General features: G+C 44.7%; 1 protein-coding gene across 1 annotated transcript in view; it reads left to right on the top strand.

Annotated features, from left to right (window-relative positions):
• Positions 1–27,375, top strand: part of LOC124595040 (organic cation transporter protein-like) — a 155,357-nt gene that overhangs the window by 79,986 nt on the left and 47,996 nt on the right. Inside the window, exon 3 of the mRNA XM_047133603.1 lies at positions 21,143–21,401. Coding sequence (XP_046989559.1) covers positions 21,143–21,401 — 259 coding nt within the window. The remainder of the gene's footprint in view (positions 1–21,142; positions 21,402–27,375) is intronic.

Genomic DNA, 27,375 nt, shown 5'->3' with positions numbered 1-27,375 from the left:
TTGTCCAGCACAATGGCTGGATATCGGGATCTTTCTGAATGTAACTTAGTTAAATTACTAAAGGGCTTTTGTTAGTGGTATAGGAGCCACGGCTTTCGGGCCAAAAACCGAGTCAGGTAACATTTAGACATATTTAATAACATAGAACTTCCTAGGATTAATCCAGGTCCACCAATATACGTATCCAAGTAAATCTGCGGAGCAGTACGTTTCATAATTTGTCTCTCGCGTGGACAGTGGCTGCGACAGTGCGACCACACATAAACTTTGAGGGACGGATAGGGTGTTGTCAAAGACAAAGATGTCGCATCACATATCAAAATCACACGACAGTCATCTTCATATTGGTAACAGAACTGCAAGTTTCCGTCAGGCGCAGACAGCGGCCGTGCGGGATCTGGTGGACCCAATGGCGCTCGTCCGCTGAACCACATCTCCAGCAGCTCTGGTCCACGAGCGCACTCTGCTGCGCAATATGGGACGGCTGGCGGCAACCGCTCAACCCACTTGCGCGTGGAGCCTCTTCGCTACGACACCATCGTTTGTGCTTAATTCAGAGGGAATCTTCCTTGTCGACATTGAGAGCTGGACTCTGTTCCTTGCTGAATTATTTATAATGAATTTTCGTACACTGGGAGAAACAAAAGTTATGTAAATCTTCTGTTTAGTGTGTTAACTTGTTCGCTAAGAATTTCTGCATCTGTCCAGCTTCCCTGGGATGACAGTTGCCACAATACTCTGCTGCTGACCTCTCCTTCCTGTCGCCCGCAGCTCGTGCTCCAGTAGTTAGCGTTGCTGAGTCTGGATCACGTGGTCCCGCGTTCGATTCCCGGTCGGGGTGGAGATTTCATCTGCCCGGCGATGGAGTGTTTGTATTGTCCTCATCATTTCATCATCATCATCTTCTTCATCATTTGTGACAGTGACTAGAGTGGATTGTGAAAAAAAAATGCACAGTGTAAAAATTGGGACTTTGTACAGGCGCTGATGACCGCGCAGTTGAGCGCCTCACAATCCAAACATCATCGTCATCATCTCCTTACTGTTGTGTAATAATCAAACACGAGAAAAGAAGTTCAGAAAAACAAACAGGAGAGGATTGGAAATTATATGTATAATTAGCTGCAAATGGAATATAAAAACTGGGGTCTGTAGAGTTATTATCAAAAAATAGAATGTGTTAATAACGATCTAGATGAAAAAGAAAGTCAACAATTTTTGCTACAAGGGGCCCGTTTTAGAAAAAAAGAGGGAAATTTAAATTTAGAAGTTAGTAAAATAATTTATTAATGAAAGCAAGGTCATTGTCATGGTTAATTCAATGTTATGGAGCAGGAATGTGATGAATATAAGACACGTATAAAAGTCGATGCGAAAGAGTATAGTTCTGGATGGAGCAGTGACCTGAACAAATAATCAGAGACAAGCTGGAAGTATTACAAATGGATTTCTGGAGAAGACTAGCAAGAATATCAAGGAGAGACCTCTTAAGGAACACCGAAGTGATAATATCATCTAAGCGGAAGAAGGATTATGTGATGTGATGGATCGAAGAGAGTTACAGCATTACACTCATTTAAGAAGAATGAAAGGAATAAGAATACCAAAATTGGCAATGGTGTGGAAAACTGAGGAAAGAAGAAGAAGAGAATGACCGATTACTCTCTGGCTCCAAAATGTATAGATGACAACTTGAAGATTCGGCGCAGAACAAAAGGACACACAAGATGGAAGTACCTAGAGAAACTTCTTGAAGAGATAGTGTTGAGTACTTGAGTAATAATTATCGTAATAAATTCTGAGTATGTTGTCATGTTGGGGAGAATTCCCTGTGTTGAGGAGAATACCGATAAATAGTAATAAAAAAAGAAAGGAGGCTGTATTCGAAGTATACACGCTAAATCTGGCACAAGAAGGTAACACAGTGGATTTTGATTGATGTACTTGGAGGGTCGTCGTACAAATCCTTTTCTGGTCGAAGCTGATTATTCAGAAATGTCAGGTTATACAAGTGGCAACACTATTTCAGTTCGGAAAGAAGTCATTTTTATTCAGTTGTATTTTTTCATTCGTTATTAACCTTACTGACGAGAGTGGCAACGAATGTAAGTATTAGAAGGCAAGTACTAAAGAAAGTGAGAAGTTTCAAGTAAATGGGAACCGTAATAGAAGACAGCGTCAGTTACAACAAAGGAATTAGTGAAAGGGCAAACGGCCAGCACATAGATAACTGCACACAGTAAGAAACCTAATATGGAGCAAGAATGTACAACGAAAAAGCGAACATATGCTATACCGAGCATGTTATGTTCCAATATTCACTTTGTTTTGTAAAATTGGGCAATGAAGAAAGATTATGCTTATCCATTACGGATATTTTAGAACCGTGACTGTATATTGAATGTAAATAAGTTATACAAAACTGCAACCAGTCACTTTTTTGAATAATTATGTTTTATTCCATGAACTGGTTTTCGAACCTTTTCAGGTTCATCTTCAGATGGTTTCAGGAAGTTACATCATTATTGCTAGCATAGTGCTGGATGCTGGCTTGCGACAGTGTAGGCGGCTTGTTTCGGCTAGTGTCCATATGTCTGCCTCCATTTTGATGTCCAGTTGTTACATCACTGCACACACTTCCATACAAACTATATTAATTTACACTCTGACAGACAGACTTTTCCAGCATCCAGCATGCGCTTTACAACTGTATAGAGCAGGCGAGCAGGATATAGCCCTTAGAAAAGAGAGATTCAGACGGTGTGGTCACGGTAAAAGAATGGGGGTTGACAGGATACCAAATCAGACACACGAAATGACAATAAGAGGCAAAAGACTTAGAGGGAGTCCGAGAGACGGATGGATCGTTTGTATGAAGGAATGTGAGACGAAGCGAGAGAAGACTGGGATAGAGTGGAGAGTGGAAGCTGTTGGGAGAACAGGATAATATGTGGTGGCTTATGTTCAAACAGACGCAGCCACGGGTTGGACGCTGTAGAAGAAGATGATAAAGTTTACTAGGAAAACATTTTTGACATTAAATTTAAATGCAGGCTTCCACGGCCGTTGTCACAGTCAATAAGCACTATGCGACTTAACTTCTGAGGTCATCAGACGCCTAGAACTTAGAACTAATTAAACGTAACTAACGTAAAGACATCACACACATCCATGCCCGAGGCAGGATTCGAACCTGCGACCGTAGCGGTCACTCGGTTCCAGACTGTAGCGCCTAGAACCGCACGGCCACTCCGGCCGGCCATTCTTCTGGGTTTGTGACCGCATTGTCAACTATAAAATTCCGACGTTTCGGCGACTATTGCATGACGCCATACTCAGGGTGTGTTTTGACGTTAACTCATCAGAGAAGCCAGTCACAAGTATTCTATCGCTTAGCCTCGCTTACGTCAGAGTCCCCCCCCCCCCCCCCCTCCCGGCGCCAGACAATCACGAACGGGAAAAAAAGAAGGCACGGCGTCGCAGTGTACACAAACGCACGACTGCCGCTTAAAAGCATTTCCCACGCATACGGCTTCTTGCGAAGTTGTAAATAGCCTTAAGCTGCGCACCAGAATCCCTACAGCAATGCGGATCCTGCCACTTTCTGGAGTTAAAATTGCCCCTGAAATATGCAAGCCGATGTACCTCACACGTTTCTCTATCGGAGACACTCTAAAACATTTCCGTTTCTTTGTCATTCCTGAAGCTCGGAAGACAATACTGTATAGATATGTTTCAGAACGCCTTTAGGACAATTAAAAATGTGAATGTGTAATTATTAGTAATAACGCAGCAGGACATTTATTTTTGGAGTGAATGACGACATAGTTGCCGTGCATAATAGTGTTAGAATTTTTTTCATCGATGATTTTTAAGAAGACGATACTTTATGTTTCTGTTTTTTTGACACTGATATTTTCTGATATAGTTCTTTTTAAGCAATATCTGATGGATTATTACTTTGTGGAAAAGTATTTATGTTCCATAAATGATATGTTGTAAGACGAGGCACCTTCTCGGGTAGCATGAATGAACGTAATTTTCTAGAGCCTGAGAATAATACACAGAAGATTCGCAGAAAGCAACAAATGTGCTAGCCATTTCTAGAAATACAGGCTACGTTTGTAAAAAAATTTAAAGACTAAAGATTAGGCTTTAGCGTCCTGTTCACGGCGAGATCATGAGGTAGAGAAGTCATGCTCGGATTAGGGGAGGATGGGAGAGGATAACGACAGTCTCCGTTTGAAAGGACATAGTATGCGTAGAAACTGAAGATTTCATGTCATGTGCCGCGACTACAAAGAAAATAGTGCTACATAAATGAAGCAAAGGTACATTTGTTTCTTAAGTTAACTTTGTGGATAACATTTTCCTTTTTGCTTAAAAGGAAAGAAAGAGTTTGTCTTACCGATTTTTATAGCTGTGTGATTTTAAGGAAATTGTTGGATTAAAAGATTATTTCTAATATTATGTTCTCACACCACCGATTTATAATGCGCTACAGATCTTTTCTTTATTGGTCATAATTATTACGATATTTTGAATTTAAGTATCTGCAGTATTTTCAAGAAAACTTGTTTTCGTAATCTGTTCTGCTTCTATATATTATCATAATCATTTTGGAAAATTAATGGAACCATTCTTAGCGAAGCCAGCAGCATTTTTTCCTTACTGCGATGCGACAACTGGCGAGATAGAACTCGTTCTTCAGAGTGATGGTTGAAACTGATGTTACGGCCCTCTCCGAAGGTTGGGAAAAGTTGTGCCTCGTTATAAATATCATTGGCAATGGAGTGCCACGTGTGTAAAGCCTTCCCCTCGAAAGCAGCCGTACTTACGTTGAAACAAACGCTCACACAGTCATCGAGCGTTGTGACCGTATGAAACAAAGAGAACTACCCACAACAGCCAGAGAACGGCCACAAAATACTGTTAGAGGAGATGAGGATCTTAACTCAGGCAACTAATTACACGTCCCGATCAAAAGCACCTAAGCAGGTATTAGTAGGACTTTAGCCCTAGATTACTAAACTGTCGCAAGATTTACATTATAGTTGGTACCAATTCGCCGTTGCCAGCAATTTGGTATTGTAAGTACAGTGTGTAAAACAGGACTTTATGAAACTTTCTGACAGATTAAAACTGTACGATGGACCGAAATATGAACGCAGGATATTTGCATTTCTCGTACAAGTGCTCTACCCACTGACCTACCAAAGCACGACTCACGATTCCTCCTCACAGCTTCAATTCCGCCATTACCTCATCTCGCACTTTCCAAACTTCACAGAATCTCTCCTGCAAATCATGCAGGAATAGCACTTTTGGAAGAAAAGATATTGCGGAGACATGGCGTAGCCACGAGGACGGCTCGTGAGTCGTGCATGAGTAGCTCAGTCGGTAGAGCGCGTCCCCACGAATGGCAGTTGTCCCAATTTCGAATCTCGGACCGGCACACAGTTTCAGTTTGCCAGAACATTTTGTATAAGCACACACACAGTTGCAGGGAGAAAATTTCATTCTTGAGGACATTTAGTACTCATTGTGTGTGACATAAAATTGGAAACTCTGTAATTGTAGTTAACTAGCCAGGAAGCTGTAAATTATGACTTACATCGTGTACAATATGGAATAGTATTATTTACAACGGTTTAGTAACACTGTAACATTTTCCTCCCCTTTAGTGTTCTAGGAGTAATGTAGGTGCGTCTGCCCTTCTCCTTTAAGGCAGCTTAAACTCTGCTAGCGACACTATGAATGGGGTGTCTGAATGTCTGTGGACGAATGGCAGTCTATTCTTTCTCACGAACCGAAACCAGAGGAGGTAGTCTAATTGCACACTGGGGTCTTGAGTGTGTTGACGTTCTGACTGATCCCAAAGGTGTTCCCTTGGGTAAAGTTCGGAACTCTGTGCAGGCCATTCTATTTCAGGAACGTTATTGTCCGCAAACCATCGCCTTACAGATGCTGCTTTATGACAAGGTGCATTGTCATGCTGATACTGCGGTGTTACGTATCGATACAGCCCCGATACCGAGCGAGGTGGCGCAGTGATTAGCACACTGGACTCGCATTCGGGAGGACGACGGTTCAATCCCGTGTCCGGCCATCCTGATTTAGGTTTTCCGTGATTTTCCTAAATGGCTTCAGGCAAATGCCAAGATGGTACATTTGAAAGAGCACAGCCAATTTTCTTCCCCATCCTTCCCTAATCTGACAAAACCGATGACCTTGCTGTTTGGTGTCTTCCACCAAATCATCGATACAACCCCAGGGACGTCTCAAAGTTGGCAATGGGGTTGCAAGTTTCCGTCAGGCACCGACAGCAGTTGCGCAGGAACCGGCGGACCCAATGGTGCATGCCCGCTGAGCCACGCCTCCACTGTCTCCGTACCACGAGTGCCCTCTGCTGCCGTGACACAGGATGGCCAATGGCAGCCTCGTGGTCCACTTGCGCTCGGAGCCACTCTGCTATGTGACGCTAAGTAGAGGCCACCTGGTCACAGTTCCAAAATCACAGCTGAAGCTTCAGTTCAGCAACTCTCATCCTTGTTGACATTGAGAGCTGTACATTATTTCTTGCTGCATTATTTGCCATCGTACACTTGGAGAAATACAACTTAAGTAAATTTTCAGTTCATTGTGTTAACTTGTTCGCTAATCATTTCTGTTCCTGTCCATTTTCCCTGGGATGACAATTGACCCATCACACCGCAGCCCACCTCTCCCTGCCATTGAAAGGGTCCTGTAGCCACCTTTCATTAGTCCGGTAGCCCATTTTCACTAGCATTTCTCTTTCTTTTCCGTGTTTCTCTTTTCTCATAATTCTCACAGTGGTGTGATTGAATGAATGTGGTTGTGTGTCACGTTGCTAGACGGTGGCGCAATCTGCTGCAGAAAGTCTGCAATAGTCATACAGATTCAGCAGCAGTTGTACAGAATAGCCAACTCTCGTAGTGGTCAAGTAAGCAAAGAGGTTTGCGCTACTTGTGAGAAATCCACCTGCGTTAGGTTGGTGGCAAAATGGCATCTTTGGGTTTTCCGGGCCACGCAGAGCGTGGAAGAGGCTGGAGAAGAAAAAGGGAGGCAGTCTGCCGCTGGTACAGAAAGCGTCCACAGCTGTGCTCCAGTCGAAGAAGGGTGAGTTAGACTGACCGCGTGGCGCGTTGTTATTTGGTGAGAGGACAGCTGTTAGCTTTTGGTCTCGCTTTTCAACTCTGAAAGATTATTTTGCCTTGTCGCAGCAAGGAATGCAAAACTTTGGCAGATTTTTCCTTTAGTAAATTTCTGTAGCAGACTTGGATCCGCCGGAAGAGCGCCACCCAACGGTGTCGATAAGAAGTGAGCACTCGCTTCTGTATGAATGTGTGTTTGCCTTCAGCTGTGCCTGCATAAGCTTTCACCTTTCTAAATATTAACAGCTTTCCCATCTCGTAAATTTTCCTTGCTTTATGTATCTTTCATCCGTGGGGAGTCAACCACGTGGTTGAACATTAGAGTTGTTGGGCTACCGTCATCACTAACTATCCGATCTCATGTTTGTTTTAAAGAATCTTAACTGTTCATGATTGTGTGATGTGATATTGTTGCAACTTGGCCACGATACCTAGAAATTGCGTCTCCACAAACCACGTGGGAACGCGGGTCTACTGCGAAACGTGTACCGTTTCACGAGTTATTGCGATCAGTTATCAGGCAACAGCAGCTACATGAATGATTCACACCAATGATTTTAGGTGTAGATTATAACAGTGAATGTATCGATGCTTTTCTTTAATGTTTTAGGAATTAATGTTATCAGGAATTGTGAATATGCCTCACATTCATGTCTTAGGAATAAATGATTTTATCCACAATTTTCTCTTGTATTGCGACGTTACGTTTTTGCACCTAAGCCACTCACCTCATAGCTTTCCAGTTAGCACATCCAACGCGTTTCCTTACGCACAGGTCCACTGATTAGTTTCCTCCTTTATTTTAAAACAAATGCTTTAGATTAAGTCTTATTTTCAGGTGTGTTGCTGGGAGCTGATCTTATGCACAGTGTTCATGCATTTTCTATTTTGTTTTAAATGTTTGATTCTCGTGAACGGTGCACGGGCAATACTATTAAATACATCGCATCCCCTATGAGCGACATCACAATGTATACATTTTTATACGTAATGACCTGTAGAAACAGGTTAGTTACACCATTGTGTACGAAGTCGTACATACAAGATGCAGCCAGCGTCTCCAAACTGTTCCTCTATTGTGTGCAGTACACAAAAGTGTTATATTCAGACAACAGTGTTATATGGCTTGGCAGGGATTTTTTCACCTGCTGGAGGCCAGCCGGCTGGCATTGAGATCTTTTCCCATCTGCTGTGAGGTCTTTTGTTTCTGTAGAAATTTAGCGCAGACAGTAAGTGTTTGTTAAGCGATACAACGCAAGATAGTGAGTGAAAGTGTTTCAAATGAAAAGATTATTTCAAGAGCAATTTCCTGGTGTTCAGGTTCCTAATTGGAGTACGATTCATTGATTGATGAATAAATTTCGTGAAATGAGAAGTGTTCTTGACATAAAATAGAGACAGCCACGTACAGTACTTGCAGAAGAAGCTCTGGATAGCATTGGGCATGCTTTTGTAAGGTCCATTAGTAAGGTCTCGATTCGGCATCTTCCTCAGCAAATGAGAATTTCCAATGGCTCTGTTCAAACGGCTATAAAGTCACTGAAGTTACAGCCGTACAAAATAGCTACAGCACAAGAACTCAAGCTGAGTGAGCCTTCAAAAAAGTTTGCAGTTTTGTGAATAGATTTGAATAGTGTACGTGGAAGAGAAATTGACCTTCACCTAATTTTCTGTTCGGGCGAACCATGGTTCCATCTAAGTGGATACGTTAATTCACGAAATCACCATTACTGTAGCTCTGGAAAGCCTAACGTAATACACGAGGCACCCCTGTATGAACAGAAAATAGAGGTGTGACGCGCTGGTAGCGTTGAGAGAACAAAAGATTCTTTTTTTGTTTTTCAGAAAACAACAATGAGAGATATGTGGAAAGCATTTGCGCCCTTTCTCGCCAGTTACCTGAGAGAGAACGAGCTTTTCCGGCCTTTCAGCAGGACTCTGACGGCACATACAACCAACTCCTCACTACAGGAAATTCACGACGTGTTTTAAGATAGAGTTATCACTAACAAAATAAGACCTCCTCGTCCGCCCCCCCCCCCCACCTCCCTCTCCGCCCCATTTAACCCTCTGAGATTTTATCTCTCGAGTGCATTAAAAGAGAAAGTGAGCAAATCAAATCTACTTTCGATGAACTTAAAAACTAACATCCGTCAATAAATTCTGCCACTTCTCAGAGGGAACTGTAGAGTGTGATGAGCAATTCCCTAAGTAGGTATCAGAAATATTGAGGCCGCTTGAACCTCCTGAGAACTACGAATTTTGTATCGTATTAGATTAGTGAAGATAAACTTCTTTGCCAAGATCGCTAATAATAACCTTTATTTTCGATAACCGGTTTCGGTAATCAAGTTACCATCTTTATATCTGGAAAGCATTTATTAGAGATCTTGGCAGATAAATTCATCTTTACTAATGTAATATCAGAGATCGCCCCTTGATTCTCAAAATGAATGAAGTAAAGGGTATAGTATTAGATTATAAGAGTCAGTGTTGTGGTGACACAATATTTTATCGAACTTAAGTATCGGTTTCGTCTTTGCAAGCGACATCATATCTAAAAAGTTAGCAGCGTCACACACGCGCCTGTGTGACGCTGCAAAAGTTTTAGATTTGTTGACGCCCGCCGTCGTTCGCAACAGACACCATGCCGACGCGTAACTTCGCCATTCATAGGCTGACATCAGACGTTACAAGCGCTGCCGTCAGAAGCAGCCACACACATCAAACGCGACCGCCAATTGACGGCCGACCTATGGCCACGCCGTCCTCAGGCGGTCCAGGGGGCGCCGCGATCGAAGTGAATGAGAGGCTACCACCACCCCTTCAGTCTTGTGATAGCCTGCGAGTACACCGCCTCCCTGCCAGTGACTGTAAAATAACCAACTTGGAAAACTCTGGAGCATTCTATCGGACCTGAGTGCTTATGTGTAGCCTTTTATCAGAACTGTTGATATGTCCTCATTCTTTGTTTTCTGCCTAGAAAGCCCACGCAACGCTATGGGATACAAAGGCGAAACCGGTAGTCAAGTTTAATAAAGCATTATGTGACCTAACTCCTTCCATAGGACTGCCACAGGATAAAGCGCGAATCATCACTCCATACTTTCAAACGACCTCAAAGAGTCACTTAGGAGTGACTATAAAAATGGTTGGTTTATGAGAAGCCGTTCGATCATTTTACCCTGTTCTTTTTAAATCCTTATGCACAGTCATTGTGCTAGTTGGACTGGTGGTAGCACTTTGGTACTCATTAGTGATTCTTTCCGCTGATTTCATGCGATTATTTGCAACCAGCCTTCGCAATGATCGATGGTCCCCGTACGTCAGTGTATGATGCCTGCAGGTCTAGCTGTAGCTGAGGTTGTTCCTTCGTGTTTCCATTTGAGGATCTGTTACATGACGATCAGTTTGGCTTGAGGAAAGATAAGGCACCACAGAGGCATTTCTCACGTTACGGTTCATAATGGAAGCAAGACTGAAGAAAAATGAAGACACGTTCGTAGGATTTGTCACCTGGAAAAAGCTTTCGACGGTATAAAATGGTGCAAGATGTTCGAAATCACGAGGGAAAAAATAGGGGTAAGCTGTAGGAAAAGACAGGTAATACGCAATATTTACAAGAACCTAGAGGGAACAATAAGAGTAGAAGACCAAGAACGAAGTGCTCGGATTGAAAAGGTTGTGGGACAGGAATGTAGTTTTTCGCCCCTGCTGTTCAATCTATACTTCGAAGAAGCAGTGGCGAAAGTACCAGTAAAAGAAAGGTTCAAAACTGGGATTAAAATTCAAGATGAGAGGATATCAATATTAAGATTCTCTGATGACATTGCTGTCCTGAGTGAAAGTGAAGAAGAATTACAGGAGGTGTTGAATGGAATGTGCAATTAAAATCTGGTCTGAGGTGTAATATTAGTTTTGCATTATTTCAATATCACGTAAGTAAACTATCATAATTTTACTGACCCGTGAAGTTATGTTCACACAAGTGAGATGCCCTGTTGTAGCAGGGAAAAGAAGGGAACCAACAGAAAAATGCTCCTATTGGAGCACAGGAAAGGAGAATATGCTCTGACTCAAAGGTGCCGCATTCCACCTTCCATAGCATCTTTAAAAAGTTTCCCAGCGATTTTGGCATGCAGACATATTCGCACCCTTTTTAACATCCAACTCACCTCTCACTCCCACAATCTCTCCTAACTGTACCCATCCATTCCCATTTGTCCAGTCTCAGTCACTTATTCAGCTCAACTCATTGACATTATCTCGTTGTGTCTTTTTCACCGTGTCCTGTGTCACAGTATAGTCTCCTTCATTCTGCCGTACTACTACCGTCTCCTCTTACTGTTACTGCCTTCCTCTTGCTCTCGCTTACTGCTACTATCTCATTCTTCTTTCTCACTCGATTCTTACTGTCACTACTTCTTTCTTCCTCGTTGTTGTTGTCATAGACTCTGTCACTATCAGTAGCTCTCACCCGTTTCCACTTTGTCCTTCTCTTTCTTCCTCTCCCACTGGCAATGTCTCCTTCACTGTTTTCCTAGCATTGTTCTATCGTTGTCAACCATGACCCACTGCCACTGTGTCCCTCTGTTTCTTTCACATTGCCATTGTCTCCTTCGCTCTTTCTAAACCGCGACCACTGTCTGTTATCGTCCAGAATTTATTGCTTTGGCATCTCTTTCCAACTGCCTTTCGTTCCTTCTCTCTCAGCATAAAAAAGCGCGAATACTTTCGCAGACCAAAGTTTTGGGGAAAATATGTAAAGGCACTCAGCAAGGTAGATTGAGGCAGCTGGTACCCCACTTTTCAGTCTGAGCCTTTAAACCAGGAGCATATTCGCCTTCTCTGTGCTCCGATAGGAGCATTTTTCGGCAGATCCACTTCCGCTGGTCCATTGATGTTTATTTTCTGTATGTTCTATAGTCGTCTTCTGAAACGCTGGAAGTCCTTACGAGTAACGTTGTATGAGGTGGTCACCTTCGCCAGTAAGTATATTTTAACTGTAATATTGTGGTGTCACCACCAGACACCACACTTGCTATGTGGTAGCCTTTAAATCGGCCGCGGTCCGTTAGTATACGTCGGACCCGCGTGTCCCCACTATCAGTGATTGCAGACCGAGCGGCGCCACACGGCAGGTCTAGTCTAGAGAGACTCCCTTGTACTCGCCCCAGTCGTACAGCCGACTTTGCTAGCGATGGTTCAGTGCCTACATACGCTCTCATTTACAGAGACGACAGTTTAGCATAGCCTTCAGCTACGCCATTTGCTACGACCTAGCAAGGCGCCATATTCAGTTAGTATGAATGTATTCTGTACAGATAATGTTGTGATTCATGTACCGTCATGAGCGACGTTCATCATTAATGGATTAAAGTTAAGTATCAAACTAATTACATCCGCTTTCTGAAGTCTAATTCCTTGTCATGTTCCAGACCTCACGTCAGTATAGTTCTTCCCTCCTCACGCCAGCCTGCGTGAGCTAAGACGCGTGCATTTCGGCCTCCATTCGTAACACGGTGTTGGCTCTTTTTCCAACACAACAATACTAACTTTAGGAAAATGTTTCACTGCCAACCAAGATAGCTCCAGCATACTTGAACAATACATAGAAAGAACTGTTACATTATTGTATTGTATTGTATTGTATGTTAACCGGGGGCCTAGAAACGACGAAGAGGCTCCGTCCCCGCCGCAGCCGCAGTGGTCCACAACCCCACAACTACTACCGCAGTCCACTTCACCCCTCCGTCGTCCGCTGCCCCACACTGAACCACTCTTTCAGGGTTATAGTGCGGATCGGCCCCCGGTGGACCCGCCCCCAGGTAACGTCTGATTGGTTGGTTGGTTGGTTTGGGGAAGGAGACCAGACAGCGTGGTCATCGGTCTCATCGGATTAGGGAAGGATTGGGAAGGAAGTCGGCCGTGCCCTTTCAGAGGAACCATCCCGGCATTTACCTGGAGCGATTTAGGGAAATCACGGAAAACCTAAATCAGGATGGCCGGACGCGGGATTGAACCGTCGTCCTCCCGAACGCGAGTCCAGTGTCTAACCACTGCGCCACCCCGCTCGGCCGGTAACGTCTGACACCAGACGAGTGTAACCCCTATGTTTGCGTGGTAGAGTAATGGTGGTGTACGCGTACATGGAGAACGTGTCTGCGCAGCATTCGCCGACATAGTGTAGCTGAGGCAGAACAAGGGGAACCAGCCCGCATTCGCCGAGGCAGATGGAAAACCGCCTAAAAACCGTCCACAGAGTGGCCGGCTCACCGGACCTCGACACAAGTCCGGCGGGCGGATTCGTGCCGGGAACCAGGCGCTCCTTCCCAGTCCGGAAAGCCGTGCGTTAGGCCGCACGGCTAACCGGGAGGGCCACTGTTACAGTATAGTACACAAAGTCACTGAAAGAAATATTCAACGAGACGAACAGAAATGACACTTTTATTCAAAGACAGTCGTTACCCTGACGTCACTGCAATTTATGACGGTCCTGTGGACATTACAAAATGCGACATGGTTTTTAATAGGATTTGTGATCAACACGGAAGTCAATGCATGCTCTGCGCTGTGCTCCCATAACAACCACAATGTTACTAAGGAGTTCCATTCCTCTACCAGCCCAAGTCAGGGCTGAATGCATCCCTGAAAAGACGCACCCGGGGAAGGAGTAAACATCACAGTAATTTTGACGGCTGAATGTATCGTGTTCAGAGATGTGGAGGTCATTACTCCCACGCAACATTATACTTCCCCACACCATAAGACCTGGATCACCAAAACGATCATGTTCTACGTTTCTGGGTGCATTACCTATTCCCACCTCTCACCATGCGAACATGATCGTTTTCGTGGTCCAGGTCTTATGATGTTGGGAGGCATAATGTTGCCTGGGAGTACTGACCTCTGAATCTTTGAACGTGGTACACTCACCTGTCGAAGTTAATGTGACGCTGTCCTTCTTCAGCATGCGCGTCTTTTCAGGGGTGCATTTGATACTGACTTAATTTTTACTGATGACAATCCACGACCGCATCGAACAGCGCTGGTGAAGGAACTCTTGGAATAAGAGGATATTCGGCGAATGGTCTAGCCTGCCCATTCCTCCCACTTAAATCCCTTCGGCCACTTGTGGGACGCACTGAGGGGACGTACTGCAGCACGTTCACGTGCACCGCTTACCGTCCACCAGTTGTCAACCGCGCTGGTGGAGGAATGAAACGCCCTACCACAAGATCTCCTTACCAACCTCGAGGCTAACATGTGAGCACATTGCGTAGCATGCGTTGGCGTCAGTTATAACCAGACACCCTATTAACAACCACGTTCCGTCTTTTACATTGTCCACAGGTCCATCGTAAATCACAGTCAATTACGTATAATTATCATCTTTGAACAAAAATGCCATTCCCTTTCATCTCATTGCGTACCTCTATCAGTTACCTCTGTACTATGCTGTAGCAGATCTTTCTACATACATGAAAAAAAGTTTTGCATCACCTCGGTTCGGAGAGTTCCTGAACCTGTACAAAAAACTGGAATAGAGATCAACATGAACACCATTTCGCTCTTTTTATTGCTCATGAGAACCATATGTTGCATATTGTACCACCATACAGCGAGACCTTCAGAGGTGGTGGACCAGATCGCTGTACCCACCGGTAGCTCTAATACCCAGTAGCGCGTCCTCTTGCATTGATGCATGCCTGTATTCGTCGTGGCATGCTATCCACAAGTTCATCAAGGCACTATTGGTCCAGATTGTCCCACTCCTCAACGGCGATTCGGCGTTGATCCCTCAGAGTGGTTGGTACGTCACGTCGTCCATAAACAACCCTTTTCAACCTATACCAGACATGTTCGATTGGGTTCATGTCTGGAGAACATGCTGGCCACACTAGTCGAGCGATGTCGTTATCCTGAAGAAAGTTATTCCCAAGATGTGCACCATAGGGGCACGAATTGTCTTCCATGAAGACGAATGCCTCACCAATATGCTACCGATATGGTTGCATTATCGGTCGGAGGATGGCATTCACGTATCGTACAGCCATTACGGTGCCTTACATGACCACCAGCGGCGTTCGTCGGCCCCACATAATGCCACCCCAAAAACAACAGGGAACCTCCACCTTGCTGTACGCGCTGGACAGTGGGTCTAAGGCGTTCAGCCTGACCGGGTTGCCTCCAAACACGTCTCCGACGATTGTCTGGTTGAAGGCATTTGCGACACTCATCGGTGAAGAGAACGTGATGCCAATCCTGTGCGGTCCATTCGGCATGATGTTGGGCCCATTACTACCACGCTGCATGGTGTCGTGGACGTTGGGAGTGAAGTTGCGCATCATACAGGCTACTGCGCACAGTTTGAGTCGTAACACGACGTCCTGTGGCTGCACGAAAAGCATTATTCAACATGGTGGCGTTGCTGTCAGGGTTCCTCCGAGCCATAATCCGTAGGTAGCGGTCATCCACTTCAGTAGTAGCCCTTGGGCGACCTGAGTGAGTAATTTCATCGACATTTCTTGTCTCTCTGCATCTCCTCCATGTCCGAACAACATCGCTTTGGTTCACTCCGAGACGCCTGGACACTTCCTTTGTCGAGAGCCCTTCCTGGCACAAGCTAACAATGCGGACGTGATCGAATCACAGTACTGACCGTGTAGGCATGGTTGAACTACAAACAAGACGAGCCGTGTACCTCCTTCCTGGTGGAATGACGAACTGATCGGCTGTCGGACTCCCTCCGTCTAATAGGCGCCGCTCCTGCATGGTTGTTTACATCTTAAGGCGGGTTTAGTGACACCTCTGAACAGTCAAAGGGACTGTGTCTTTGATGCAATATCCATAGTCAACATCTGTGTTCAGGAGTTCTGGGAACTAGGGTGATGCAAAACTTTTTTTGATGTATGTAAATATGGCGTACGTTCCATTGAGGTCTGTTACTTGGCAATGACACATCATGCTGAAGTTACTTTCTTCCTTAAGTTTTGTGTAGCAGTGTATTTACATATCCCAGATTTTTTCTGCACACGGTGAGTTTACCTGCGTACTACGACGTGGTTCGCTGAGTCGACAATGGACTCAGTGGCGCGTGGACTCGGCGTCGTCAGCAGAGTCTTATCCTTCGTGGAGACGATCGTGCGACGCTACCCGTCTAGAAGTGACCTCGTGTTAGATCGCAAAAACCATTCAACCTTTCCCCGGGAGTTGGTTTGAGAGTATCTCCTACAACGGTTCTGCCCAAGTTGCCAACCCAGGTATGCTTCTCGCTCAGGAACGACTGAAGAATTTCTCTGTCACGATCGTTGGTAAAACGGATTTTGCACGATGCCTTTGACTGACATTGTCTTCCTTGTTAGGCATACCGGCCTCGCTCTCACTTCTTGTCCCAAGAAGCTGCCATTGTACAAAACCGCCTCCACATACGAACAAGAGTCATATGTCGCCCAACGTGCTCCATAATCTCTGTCTCTGTCTCTCTCTCTCTCTCTCCCTCTTTCTCTGTGTCTCACGTCACTTTTGAAAATGTTGAAATCGCACTCCCAGTTCTGTTCCTTAGAAACGAGACACCACTACCGTACTCATTGCCCTGACTGCCAAACCATCTTACTATAGGAAGGATTCGACTTCGTGCTCATCTCAGTGGAGTAGAGCAGGCGTGTTGAGAGATTAAGAATGGAAGGGGGTAAAACAACCTTACCTAAATAACAGTCGACTACAAACTCAATGAACTATGTATACTTTGATAAAAGCCGACAAATGCACTAATAATGACGCTTAGATCATTGAAGAATGTAAACAGGCACTGAAATAGGTGAAACGTTGGCAAGTTACGAGATTGTTACCACTCTACCGGCAGACAACGCTCTGTCAATGAAGAAAAACCAAACATGTCACAGCAGAGGACACGTATAAAATGAAGAAATAAAAGACGTTAATGAGAGCGAGCGAGAGGTAACATTGTCTATTGATAGCACATGGCAGTAGGACACGGCAGCTTATCTCAGCAGCGGCATGGAGACAACGTTGGTCCCGCTTCATTGCTTCATGGGAGTCGCGTCAAATAATATAGTGAAAGCTGCACGATATTTCAGTGAGACATTTGCTCTTCATCTTCAGGTGCTTACTGACGTGCTGCTGCAGTGCCTCGCCAAGATATGCGCTGGCTTGTTGGAAAACTGTGGGCGCCAAGGTGTGGGGCTATAACGTCATCCTAGACAAATCATAGAGAGCGGCGACGTGTGGAACCCCTGCCGGAGAAACGGGTCACGGTCTCCGCAAGCGTACAGGGGAGCCATTTTACATGAAAGTCGCCTGCTCGGTGTCAGCGTATAAATAAGATATTGTAGTGCCTGTCTTATTCCGAATCACGATGCAATGTTCATTCGGACATCCAGGTATGTTTTTCCGGAACACACATAACGGATGCACGATTACTGTTTGTACTCCTATGGTTGACGACATATGGAAGTTTGGGTCTGGCCGTGAATCGTGCTCGGATAGCCAAATGGTGAGGCGACCACTCGCGATAAGCGGGAAATCTGGGTTGGAGTTCCGGTCCGGCACATATTTTCATTGCCGTTATTCCATTATAGAGCTGACGGTAGTCCATATTCGTAATTGAATGTATTTCGTGATGGCTGTAGTCGCCGCTGTGCCTGTTCCTTCGGACATGCATGCATGAATGCAACTGCTCGTGACTGGGGCATCACACCCTGATTTTTTCGAGACTACAGTGTCTCAAGATTTTAAACATGGCTGCAGCAGCAACTGTTAAAATTCTTCACAATAAAAGGATGACAGCAAAAACCAGTTGCAGGATAAAATTTTTTATTAAAATTCTTGACCAAGGTTTCGGTACATATAAATATACCTTCATCAGAAGTAAAACTTCTAAAATTACATCATGCAATGGAGAATAATAAAACAATTATGCCAAAGGCGTTGTCAATAATTATGACATCATCTTTGTCTCAATAGTCCATAGGCGAAGTAATGGTGTTAAACTGTTCGCTTTGACCCTGTGCCCATTACACATGTTGTACAAATGGAGATGATGTCTTAATTATTGACGACGCCTTTGGCATAATTGTTTTATTATACTACAGTGTCTGACAAAAAAGTGAAGAACCCAGAAAGGAAGGAGAAAACTAAACGTCAAATGTTGGGAGGGTATATGATGGTACATTAGTGATACTATTTCAGTGATTACGAATATGCAAATCTTTTGGGCTGGATGCATGCACTGATTCCATTTGCATGTCAAAAAGCCGTTGTATCTTGTGCTTAGGCACGGCGGCCCATATCATCGTTTCTGACACCGGAACGACGAAGACAAAAAATGGCTCAAACGGCTCCGAGCACTATGGGACTCAACTTCTGAGGTCATCAGTCCCCTAGAACTCAGAACTACTTAAACCTAACTAACGTAAGGACATCACACACATCCAAGCCCGAGGGAGGATTCGAACCTGCGCGCGGTTCCTGAATGTAGCGCCTAGAACCGCTCGGCCACCACGGCCGGCCTGGCTTCCCATACCATGAACGCCAGGAATGAATTCGCTGTGTCCCGCAAAGGCATTGGAAGAATGGGACCTCTGCGCAGGTCACCGCCCCGCTCGCCGCCGAACCGCGGTTCATCGCTCAACACAGTAGGACGCAGCTCACCAGGAGTCCATGCTTCCCGCTTGCGGCACCACTCCAGACGCAGCCGTTTGTGTTGTGGTGATAAATGCAGTCTACGTATGAGACGGTAATTCCCTAATGTGCCTGCTGCTAGTCACTGACCAATAGCGCAGGCTAACACAGGATGTTGCAGAAATACCATTACTTGTTCTCCTATATCGCTTCAGGCAACTGCCGGAATGGTCCCTCTGAAAGCGCACGGCCCACTTCCTTCCAGATCCTTTCCTCATCCGATGGGACCGATGAACACGCTGTTCCGTCCCCTCCACCAAATCTACCAAGCAACCAATCAACTTGTTCTCGGAAGTGCACAATACGGCGATCTTCTCATGTGGTGATCCGCCACGGTCAACCGAAACTTTGAAGACGGCTGTATCTGGCAGCAAGTTTCCATGCAGTCCAATTTCACGTCATTGTCACATCTGAATGCCTGGCAAATTTATATAATGCACGATTAGACCAATCGGCCAAATGGAGACCCACAATGAGGGCCCTTTCACTGTCAGGTGCTGATTGTCTCGCTCCAGTTCACGGTAGCTCTGTCTCCTAAACAGTTATCACTCATCATCTGATCGTGCTTATGGTTCGTAAGGGCCGCGAGCATAATCAGAGGATTACGAACCCCACCAGCGACAACAACACTAAACAGAAACAATGCTAAAGCAGTCTGGTAAGCGCTCTACCTGTCACAGAGAATTGCAACTCTAATCATTTATATACCCGCCGATGGTGTGCACATATATGAAGTTACATCGACATACAGCCATCTCCTGGGGGTGATTCATTTTCTAGTCACTGTATATCAACAAATATATATACACTACTGGCCATTAAAATTGCTACACGAAGAACAAATGCAGATGATAAACGGGTATTCATTAGACAAAAATATTATACTAGCACTGACATGTGATTACATTTTCACGCAATTTGGGTGCACAGATCCTGAGAAATCAGTACCCAGAACAGCCACCTCTGGCCGTAATAACGGCCTTGCGACGCCTGGGCATTGAGTCGAACAGAGCTTGGATGGCGTGTACAGGTACAGCTGCCCGTGCAGCTTCAACACGATACCACAGTTCATCAAGAGTAGTGACTGGGGAATTGTGAAGAGCCAGTTGCTCGGCCACCATTGACCAGACGTTTTCAATTCGTGAGAGATCTGGAGAATGTGCCGGTCAGGGCAGCAGTCGAACATTTTCTGTATCCAGAAAGGCCCGTACAGGACCTGCAACATACGGTAGTGCACTATCCTGCTGAAATGTAGGTTTCGCAGGGATCGAATGAAGGGTAGAGCCACGGGTCGTAACACATCTGAAATGTAACGTCCACTGTTCAAAGTGCCGCCAAGCGAACAAGAGGTGACCGAGACGTGTAACCAGTGGTACCCCATACCATCACGCTAGGTGATATGCCAGTATGGCGATGACGAATACACGCTTCCAATGTGCGTTCACCGCGATGTCGCCAAACACGGATGCGACCATCATGATGCTGTAAACAGAACCTGGATTCATCCGAAAACATGACGTTTTGCTATTCATGCACCCAGTTTCGTCGTTGAGTACACCATCGCAGGCGCTCCTGTCTGTGATGCAGCGCCAAGGGTAACCGCATCCATGGCCTCCTAGCAGATAGTACATGCTGCTGCAAACGTCGTCGAACTGTTCGTGCAAATGGTTGTTGTCTTGCAAACGTCCCCATCTGTTCACTCGGGGATCGAGACGTGGCTGCACGATCCGTTATAGCCATGCGGATAAGATGCCTCGACTGCTAGTGATACGAGGCCGTTGTGATCCAGCACGGCGTTCCGTATTACCCTCCTGAACTCACCAATTCTATATTCTGCTAACAGTCATTGGATCTCGACCAACGCGAGTAGCAATGTCGCGATACGATAAACCGCAATCGCGATAGGCTACCGACCTTTATCAAAGTCGGAAACGTGATGGCACGCATTTCTTCTCTTTACACGAGGCATCACTACAACGTTTCACTAGGCAACGTCGGTCAACTGCTGTTTGTGTATGAGAAATCGGTTGGAAACTTTACTCATGTCAGCACGTTGTAGGTGTCACCATTGGCGCCAACCTTGTGTGAATGCTCTGAAAAGCTAATCATTTGCATATCACAGCGTCTTCTTCCTGTCGGTTAAATTTCACGTCTGTAGCACGTCATCTTCGTGGTGTAGCACTTTTAATGGCCAGTAGTGTAACATTGGCTCATTAACGAATGGAAATTCTCGTATGACTACGAAGTGTCCTTGTGCCCGGCAGCTGGAGTGGGTGTGCGACAAGTCTGCGCTGGGCTCGGTGGCGCAGTCGGTTTTCTTCGCGGGCGCCATCCTGGGCGGCGTGGTGTTCGGCTGGGTGGCCGACCACTGGGGCCGCATCCCGGCGCTGGTGGGCACCAACGCCGTGGGCGCCGCCGCCGGCATCGCCACCGCCTTCGCCTCTAGCTTCTGGGCCTTCTGCCTCTGCCGCTTCCTCGTCGGGCTCGCCTTCGACAACTGCTTCACCATGATGTACATCCTGGGTACGTACAGGCCGAAATTTCTCACACTGCGAGTTTGTAGGTCAAAATGCACTTAATTGTCTACGTCGTCCCATTTCATATTGTTACCTTTTATCCAGTGTCTTCCAATGAGTACCTCCCAGCACTGCACTCCGATTTTGCGAAGTCCGTAAAATACCAATGTACAGCTAGCATCATCTCCTCACTGGATGAAAAGTTTTCCGCCTGCAAATTTCGTTATACATGTGAAAATGTGGAAGTGAAAGGGTGTCATACATGGTGTAGAGAATATATATTCCAAAGACTCATACTTCAAAAAACCCTTGGGTTTGACGTGAAACATATGGTCGCTCGGCGACCAAAATACCTTGTCTGACAATACACCGTCAGATTTGAATCAGTAATAACCACAAGACTAATAATGCGTAAACGATGTTAGAGCCCACAACAGATAGACCATGTCTGGACGTGTTCGTCGGCAGTACTTTTTCTGACTGTGACGTCACCGTAGAAGTTAGGCGCGTGCGCGTGATTGCTAAGAATTACCTTTGCGTAAAGTTATCGCGGAAGCACGTATAGCTAGGACACTGATTCTGATATATGGTTCAAATGGCTCTGAGCGCTATGGGACTTAACTGCTGAGGTCATCAGTCCCCTAGAACTTAGAACTACTTAAACCTAACTAACCTAAGGACATCACACACATCCATGCCCGAGGCAGGATTCGAACCTGCGACCGTAGCGGTCGCGCGGTTCCAGACCGTAGCGCCTAGAACCGCTCGGCCACTGCGGCCGGAATTCTGATATATGCCGTGGAATATAAGTGAATATTAGTATTAAATTGAAAATTACAAAATAATTAAAGATGTCGTTTCATATGACTCCGACATATACGAAACGCAAGTCGGAGGAAAGCTTGCGTCGAAATGAATGCAAAAAGCCAAAAAAGTCCAGAGCCGATTGAGCAACTGTAGCGTCGAAAATAAAGTAGGACTTGCTATTTATCTTTTCTGTAACCATTACGATATTCTATGTAATCACTGTGCTAAAGACAATGATAATTAAATTACATTTTAATACCAAACCCTTGTTACAGTCTTCTCCCAACACTTTTACCAAAAATCTGCAGCGCGGCTACAAACTCCTCGCACAGTTTTTTATTTTTTATTTCAGTAGCCAAAGCACCATTAAAGTCAAGTTCATGGCCTGGATGAAATAACTATTTTCCTGGAAAATTAAGAACGCTCTTTAACTGTCTTTTCATCTAGCTGGTCCAGGTGACACTCCAGTTATTTTACTATCGGTTACAAGGCACACAGTAGCGGAAGTTCCTTTTGCGATATGCAGACAAATTCCGCCATATAAGGTTTGAACGGCGTTTCTGAAATCAACAGCGATTCACCGTCTTCATTAATACAATGACGGAAACGAAGTGTTACACCTCGAACGCTACCAAATGGATACTCCAGTCTCTCCACAACAGTGGGATATGTTGATTAACATTTCATCCTTAAGGGGGATTACTTTCAGTATATTTCAGTACAGAAAAAGCCATTCCTGCAGATTAAGTATGATGTCAAACCTTGATGGCTGTTGAGTGTGCGTATCGTAACAGAAATTTTCTGGTGGACATTTCAACACAGCATACCTGTAAGATGCGCACGGGCAGGTTACCGTAATCTTTCGGACATTGAGAAAGTCGAATCGTTGGCGTGAGCGACGCGGGGCTTCATAATCACATATTGCACACAGCTGACTGTAGTACGATGCAGAGCAAGTTTTAGCGGGACAGACGCAAGACAAAAATGTGGCAAGAAGAGAAGGCAACAGACACACCCCACGTTGATGTCCATTAATAGGTGTCCCGGTGCGTTTGTTCAGATAGTGTTAGGTGTTATTTATTATCCACTGTGAGATGAACACCTCCACGAAGTGTAGTAAATATCGGACTAGCGCTTCATCACTTTCCACTAACTTCAGTGTACGTGTTAATAGTCTGCGAAAAGGTCATTTAGCGAGTATAGGACATTTACAGCAACTGTCAACGTCTACTAAAACGTATTGCTAACTTAACAGCATTAATGACACATCCATTTTGTTTATCTGTTGCTCTTGCGTCATAAATAATGATTTTGGACTGTTGTTGTGCGTACACTCATTATCCTATCCAGTTGAGTACGACTTGACGGACTTGTGTATTAAGCGCCGTTTGAGTAGGCAACCGAAACGACGCTCCTGCATCGCTGGTAGCTGACATGTTTCCTGTGATCTGGAAAATGAATGGTCTGTGTCGAGTGTCTAGTCCACCACGCAGCTTAAACATATCATAGGTAAATAAGCAAAGTTGTATCCGGTAAAAACGACAAACCTTCGCACTTTCAGATTTTCGTAACAAATTCGGATCTTAAGGTAACAATGTACTTGCAATGTACCGCTTTTGAGTCTTATGGGAGCAACCATAATTTGAGAGGACAGCCGGCCGTTGTGGCCGTGCGTTTCTAGGCGCTACAGTCTGGAACCGCGTGACCGCTACGGTCGCAGGTTCGAATCCTGCCTCGGGCATATATGTGTGTGATGTCCTTAGGTTAGTTAGGTTTAAGTAGTTCTAAGTTCTAGGGGACTGATGACCACAGATGTTAAGTCCTATAGTGCTCAGAGCCATTTCAACCATTTGAGAGGACAGCCACAGTTTGCAGCGGAATTTTTCCGAGTTAATAACGAGAGCGTTAGCGTCCGCTGGATTTTGGAAGATGCGGCCTTACTGCGTGTAGCTTTTCCTTCAGTCCTGCACTAATGAGACTGATTTACCATGATGCCAGATAATATTTTCTAATTGCTGTGACGATCAATACTGGTACCAAACGTATGGCCAAGAGCAGGATCTCTTAGTGTGTTGTTACTGGGAGAAAAGGTGGAATACCAGCCACCGAGGATAAAACGTAGGCGGTGCTGAATAGCAGATAGGTATAAATGTCAGTCATCTTTTCCCGGCGTCGGGGAGATCATGCTGAGCAGAGCGGGGGCCGCAGAGTGAAGTTCTGAATTTTTCTTCAGTCCCTGTTTGGCGCAGAGCAGTGAGGAGAATGAAACAGGTTTTTGTGGGTAATAGAGACGTACGGATTCACAGCCAAACTGTTCGGAGGGAATGTGTAGTGTGGTTAAGGATTTTTGTGACAATCAGGGGAGACTGAATTACGCTGTAAAAACTGAGTTCTTCCAGGTAAGCCAAAGATTTGCATACGATTTGAATGTTTTATCGTCCCATTTGTTAACATATACCGAGAGACATCTCTGTCGGACACTAATAGACAGTCGAGTGCAGGCGACACGATTTATTTTGTCTTCTAGTCTAGTGGTCGGAGTTGTGGAAATTTTTGTGTAGCAGTCAGAGCGCTACAGGACTCAAAACAGTGGGGCAGGAAGCGTAACAACTGAATCTAGTTTCACAGATCTGAGCACTGCAGAGGAGCCTTGTCTACAGAGCGACATGCGTGTGAGAAGTTCATATGGCTGCGCCGACTAACATTTCAGCTGCAGCGGCGTAATTAAGTCGCAAAACGAACTCGCTCGCGAGATTTCGTGAGTGGAGTATGTGGTCGGCGACAGGAGAGGAACATTCCACGCTGAGTCCCAAACGTAGAGTGTAAATCATACAGGTCATCATTCTGGAGCATTTTTACAGGGTTAGTCAATATTTTTCCGTTACGTGAGATTCTTATTTACCTCTCGTGTTCACAAGATGAGCGCGAGCTGTGATGACAGGCACATTCGAGACGGTGTAAGTCGCAGATTCTAATTAGAAAGCAGTGAGACATGTACATCGAGTTGATCGACAACGGTGATATTGCTGTGTACAAGAAAGCTGTAAGGTAGCAACGAAATGACAAGAATGTAGGCGTCTGGCTCTGTATTTCTCTTTTACCTATTTATTCTAAATAATCACAGCATAATACTGGATTACTAAAATAAGCCATACAACCTACACATTTATGTAATAGAAATTGTTTTGCTCATTGTGGGTGGAATGGAGTTTTGCGGGGGTTGTGCGAGCGTGGATTTACATTAAATAGTTCTTTTATTAAAGAACAGATTACAACATGCGAGCGCATATGAAAATTAAATTTAAGCACAAATAATGAATTCAGGAAACTGCTGATACCATAAATAAAACAGTATTTCGCCCAGAAAGAAATATAATAATTCTTAACTCAAATGGGCAACAATAACAACAGAACTTACACTAAAATTTGAAAAATGTCTCATTACCGCCTTGATCTGCTGGTAAAGTACTTTATTTGTACAACCAGTTTCAATAGTCTGACCATAATCAGGTTCATAAAAGTGTTTATATATCGACGACGTAATTTGTATTACAGTGTATTATTCGTGGTTTTATTATCTGATAAAGATTTTATGTTTCGCCTGACAGGATGTTGTGAATAGTTTCACGAACCTAGTGATGGTCGGATGACTGAAGACGGTTGTATAAATAATTTGTCACCAGTTCATGGCGGTAATATGACATTTTTCAAATGTAGAAGAGCGCTGGGAAACCACCTCCTGAAAACATATTCTGAAAGACATCCACATATTAGTTATATAAAATAAGCTTGCCCCGTGATTACCTTTACTCTCAGGCACACTGAATAAGTAAGAAAGCGACCAACTCACTATGATATCTACAGTCTGGTACTATCGACCAGTCCCAAAGGCAACACAACTACACAAACTAACTACGACACGGACCATAGTGAGAGCAGTACAATACACTATAATTTATCACAGGTATACAACGGAGGAACAATGCTCTCGCAGTGTAAATAATTTCACAATGAAAATATTACTCTCTCTTACAACACAGCCCTGTCATGCAATAATGCAGTTCACCAGACAGTATTCTTCATGGCCTCGCACTTCTTCTGTACAGCTACAACAGATGCAAGTCGGTCTCACCTATCTAGATACACACTGCCGCACTTTGAACTAGTCGACCAATAGGGCTACACTCAATGACCAGCAGCTAACAGATACGGGCCAGAAGAGCATGCGCCATTTGTGCTCTCAACTGAATCTCTGTAACCAACTTGTCCACCGGTCCGCTTCGATAGCTGCAAGGTCGGCGCGGCCGATTGTTAAGCGAAGAGCCCCGTATTTGATTCCCGGCCGGGTCGGATTCTTCGCTTGAGGACTCGGTGGCTGTGTTCTCCTGATGTTCGTATCTTCGTAACTGATATTCCATTATTGAGATGGCTGAGTGGATACGTCCCCAAAACCAATAAATTAAAAAAAAGACTTCTCCACCGTTCCTCCTCACTGACTGTTAACTGCCGTCTTCCGCTACCCAGCTCGACCATGTCCGACTACACTTGGCCACGCCCCACGTTGGCAGTTGCACACTGCTGCTCGATTCCGTGTCGCTCTACTTTCCAGTCTGCTGTGCTTGGCCGCTGTCAAAGAACTTACTGCTCGTCGCTCCCTCACGTCTCCAGATGTCGGTCGGATGGACACTCGCACCGGTGTCCACACGTAACAAGTGCCCTCTCGCAGAGAACACCGTCACAATCTAACAGAAAACTCGGCGTCGGCGGCGAGAAGTTTAAATTGGCAGTAATACAAGACACAGAATATCTAAAATAATTATTACTGCCACTACAAAACTACTTGGCGCCCATAACACTGAACAATAAATTTCAAATGAAAATGTGTAAATTGCATGATTTTGAGATAGTTATGTTTATTACAGTATAAAATGATACAAAATCATCATCTTCATAAATACTACTTTTTTTTAAAGTAATCTACATTTTTGTATAAATAACTCACTAACTAAATATGCATGTTCCAAGATTCGGCATAACAAATTTTAAATGAATAATTACTTGAAGTATGTTATGTGTTATACAATTATGAATTTCAGTGCCATTCTGGAAGTGCAAAAGTAAAATATTAAGAAAAAATTAACATAATAGTACATGAATTAAAATACTTTGTATCA

Source organism: Schistocerca americana, chromosome 2 (genome assembly GCF_021461395.2).
Source record: "Schistocerca americana isolate TAMUIC-IGC-003095 chromosome 2, iqSchAmer2.1, whole genome shotgun sequence".
In the NCBI taxonomy this organism is placed as follows: Eukaryota; Metazoa; Arthropoda; class Insecta; order Orthoptera; family Acrididae; genus Schistocerca; species Schistocerca americana.
The sequence above is the reverse complement of the archived record's forward strand: the minus strand, read 5'-3'. Positions and strand labels throughout refer to the sequence as shown.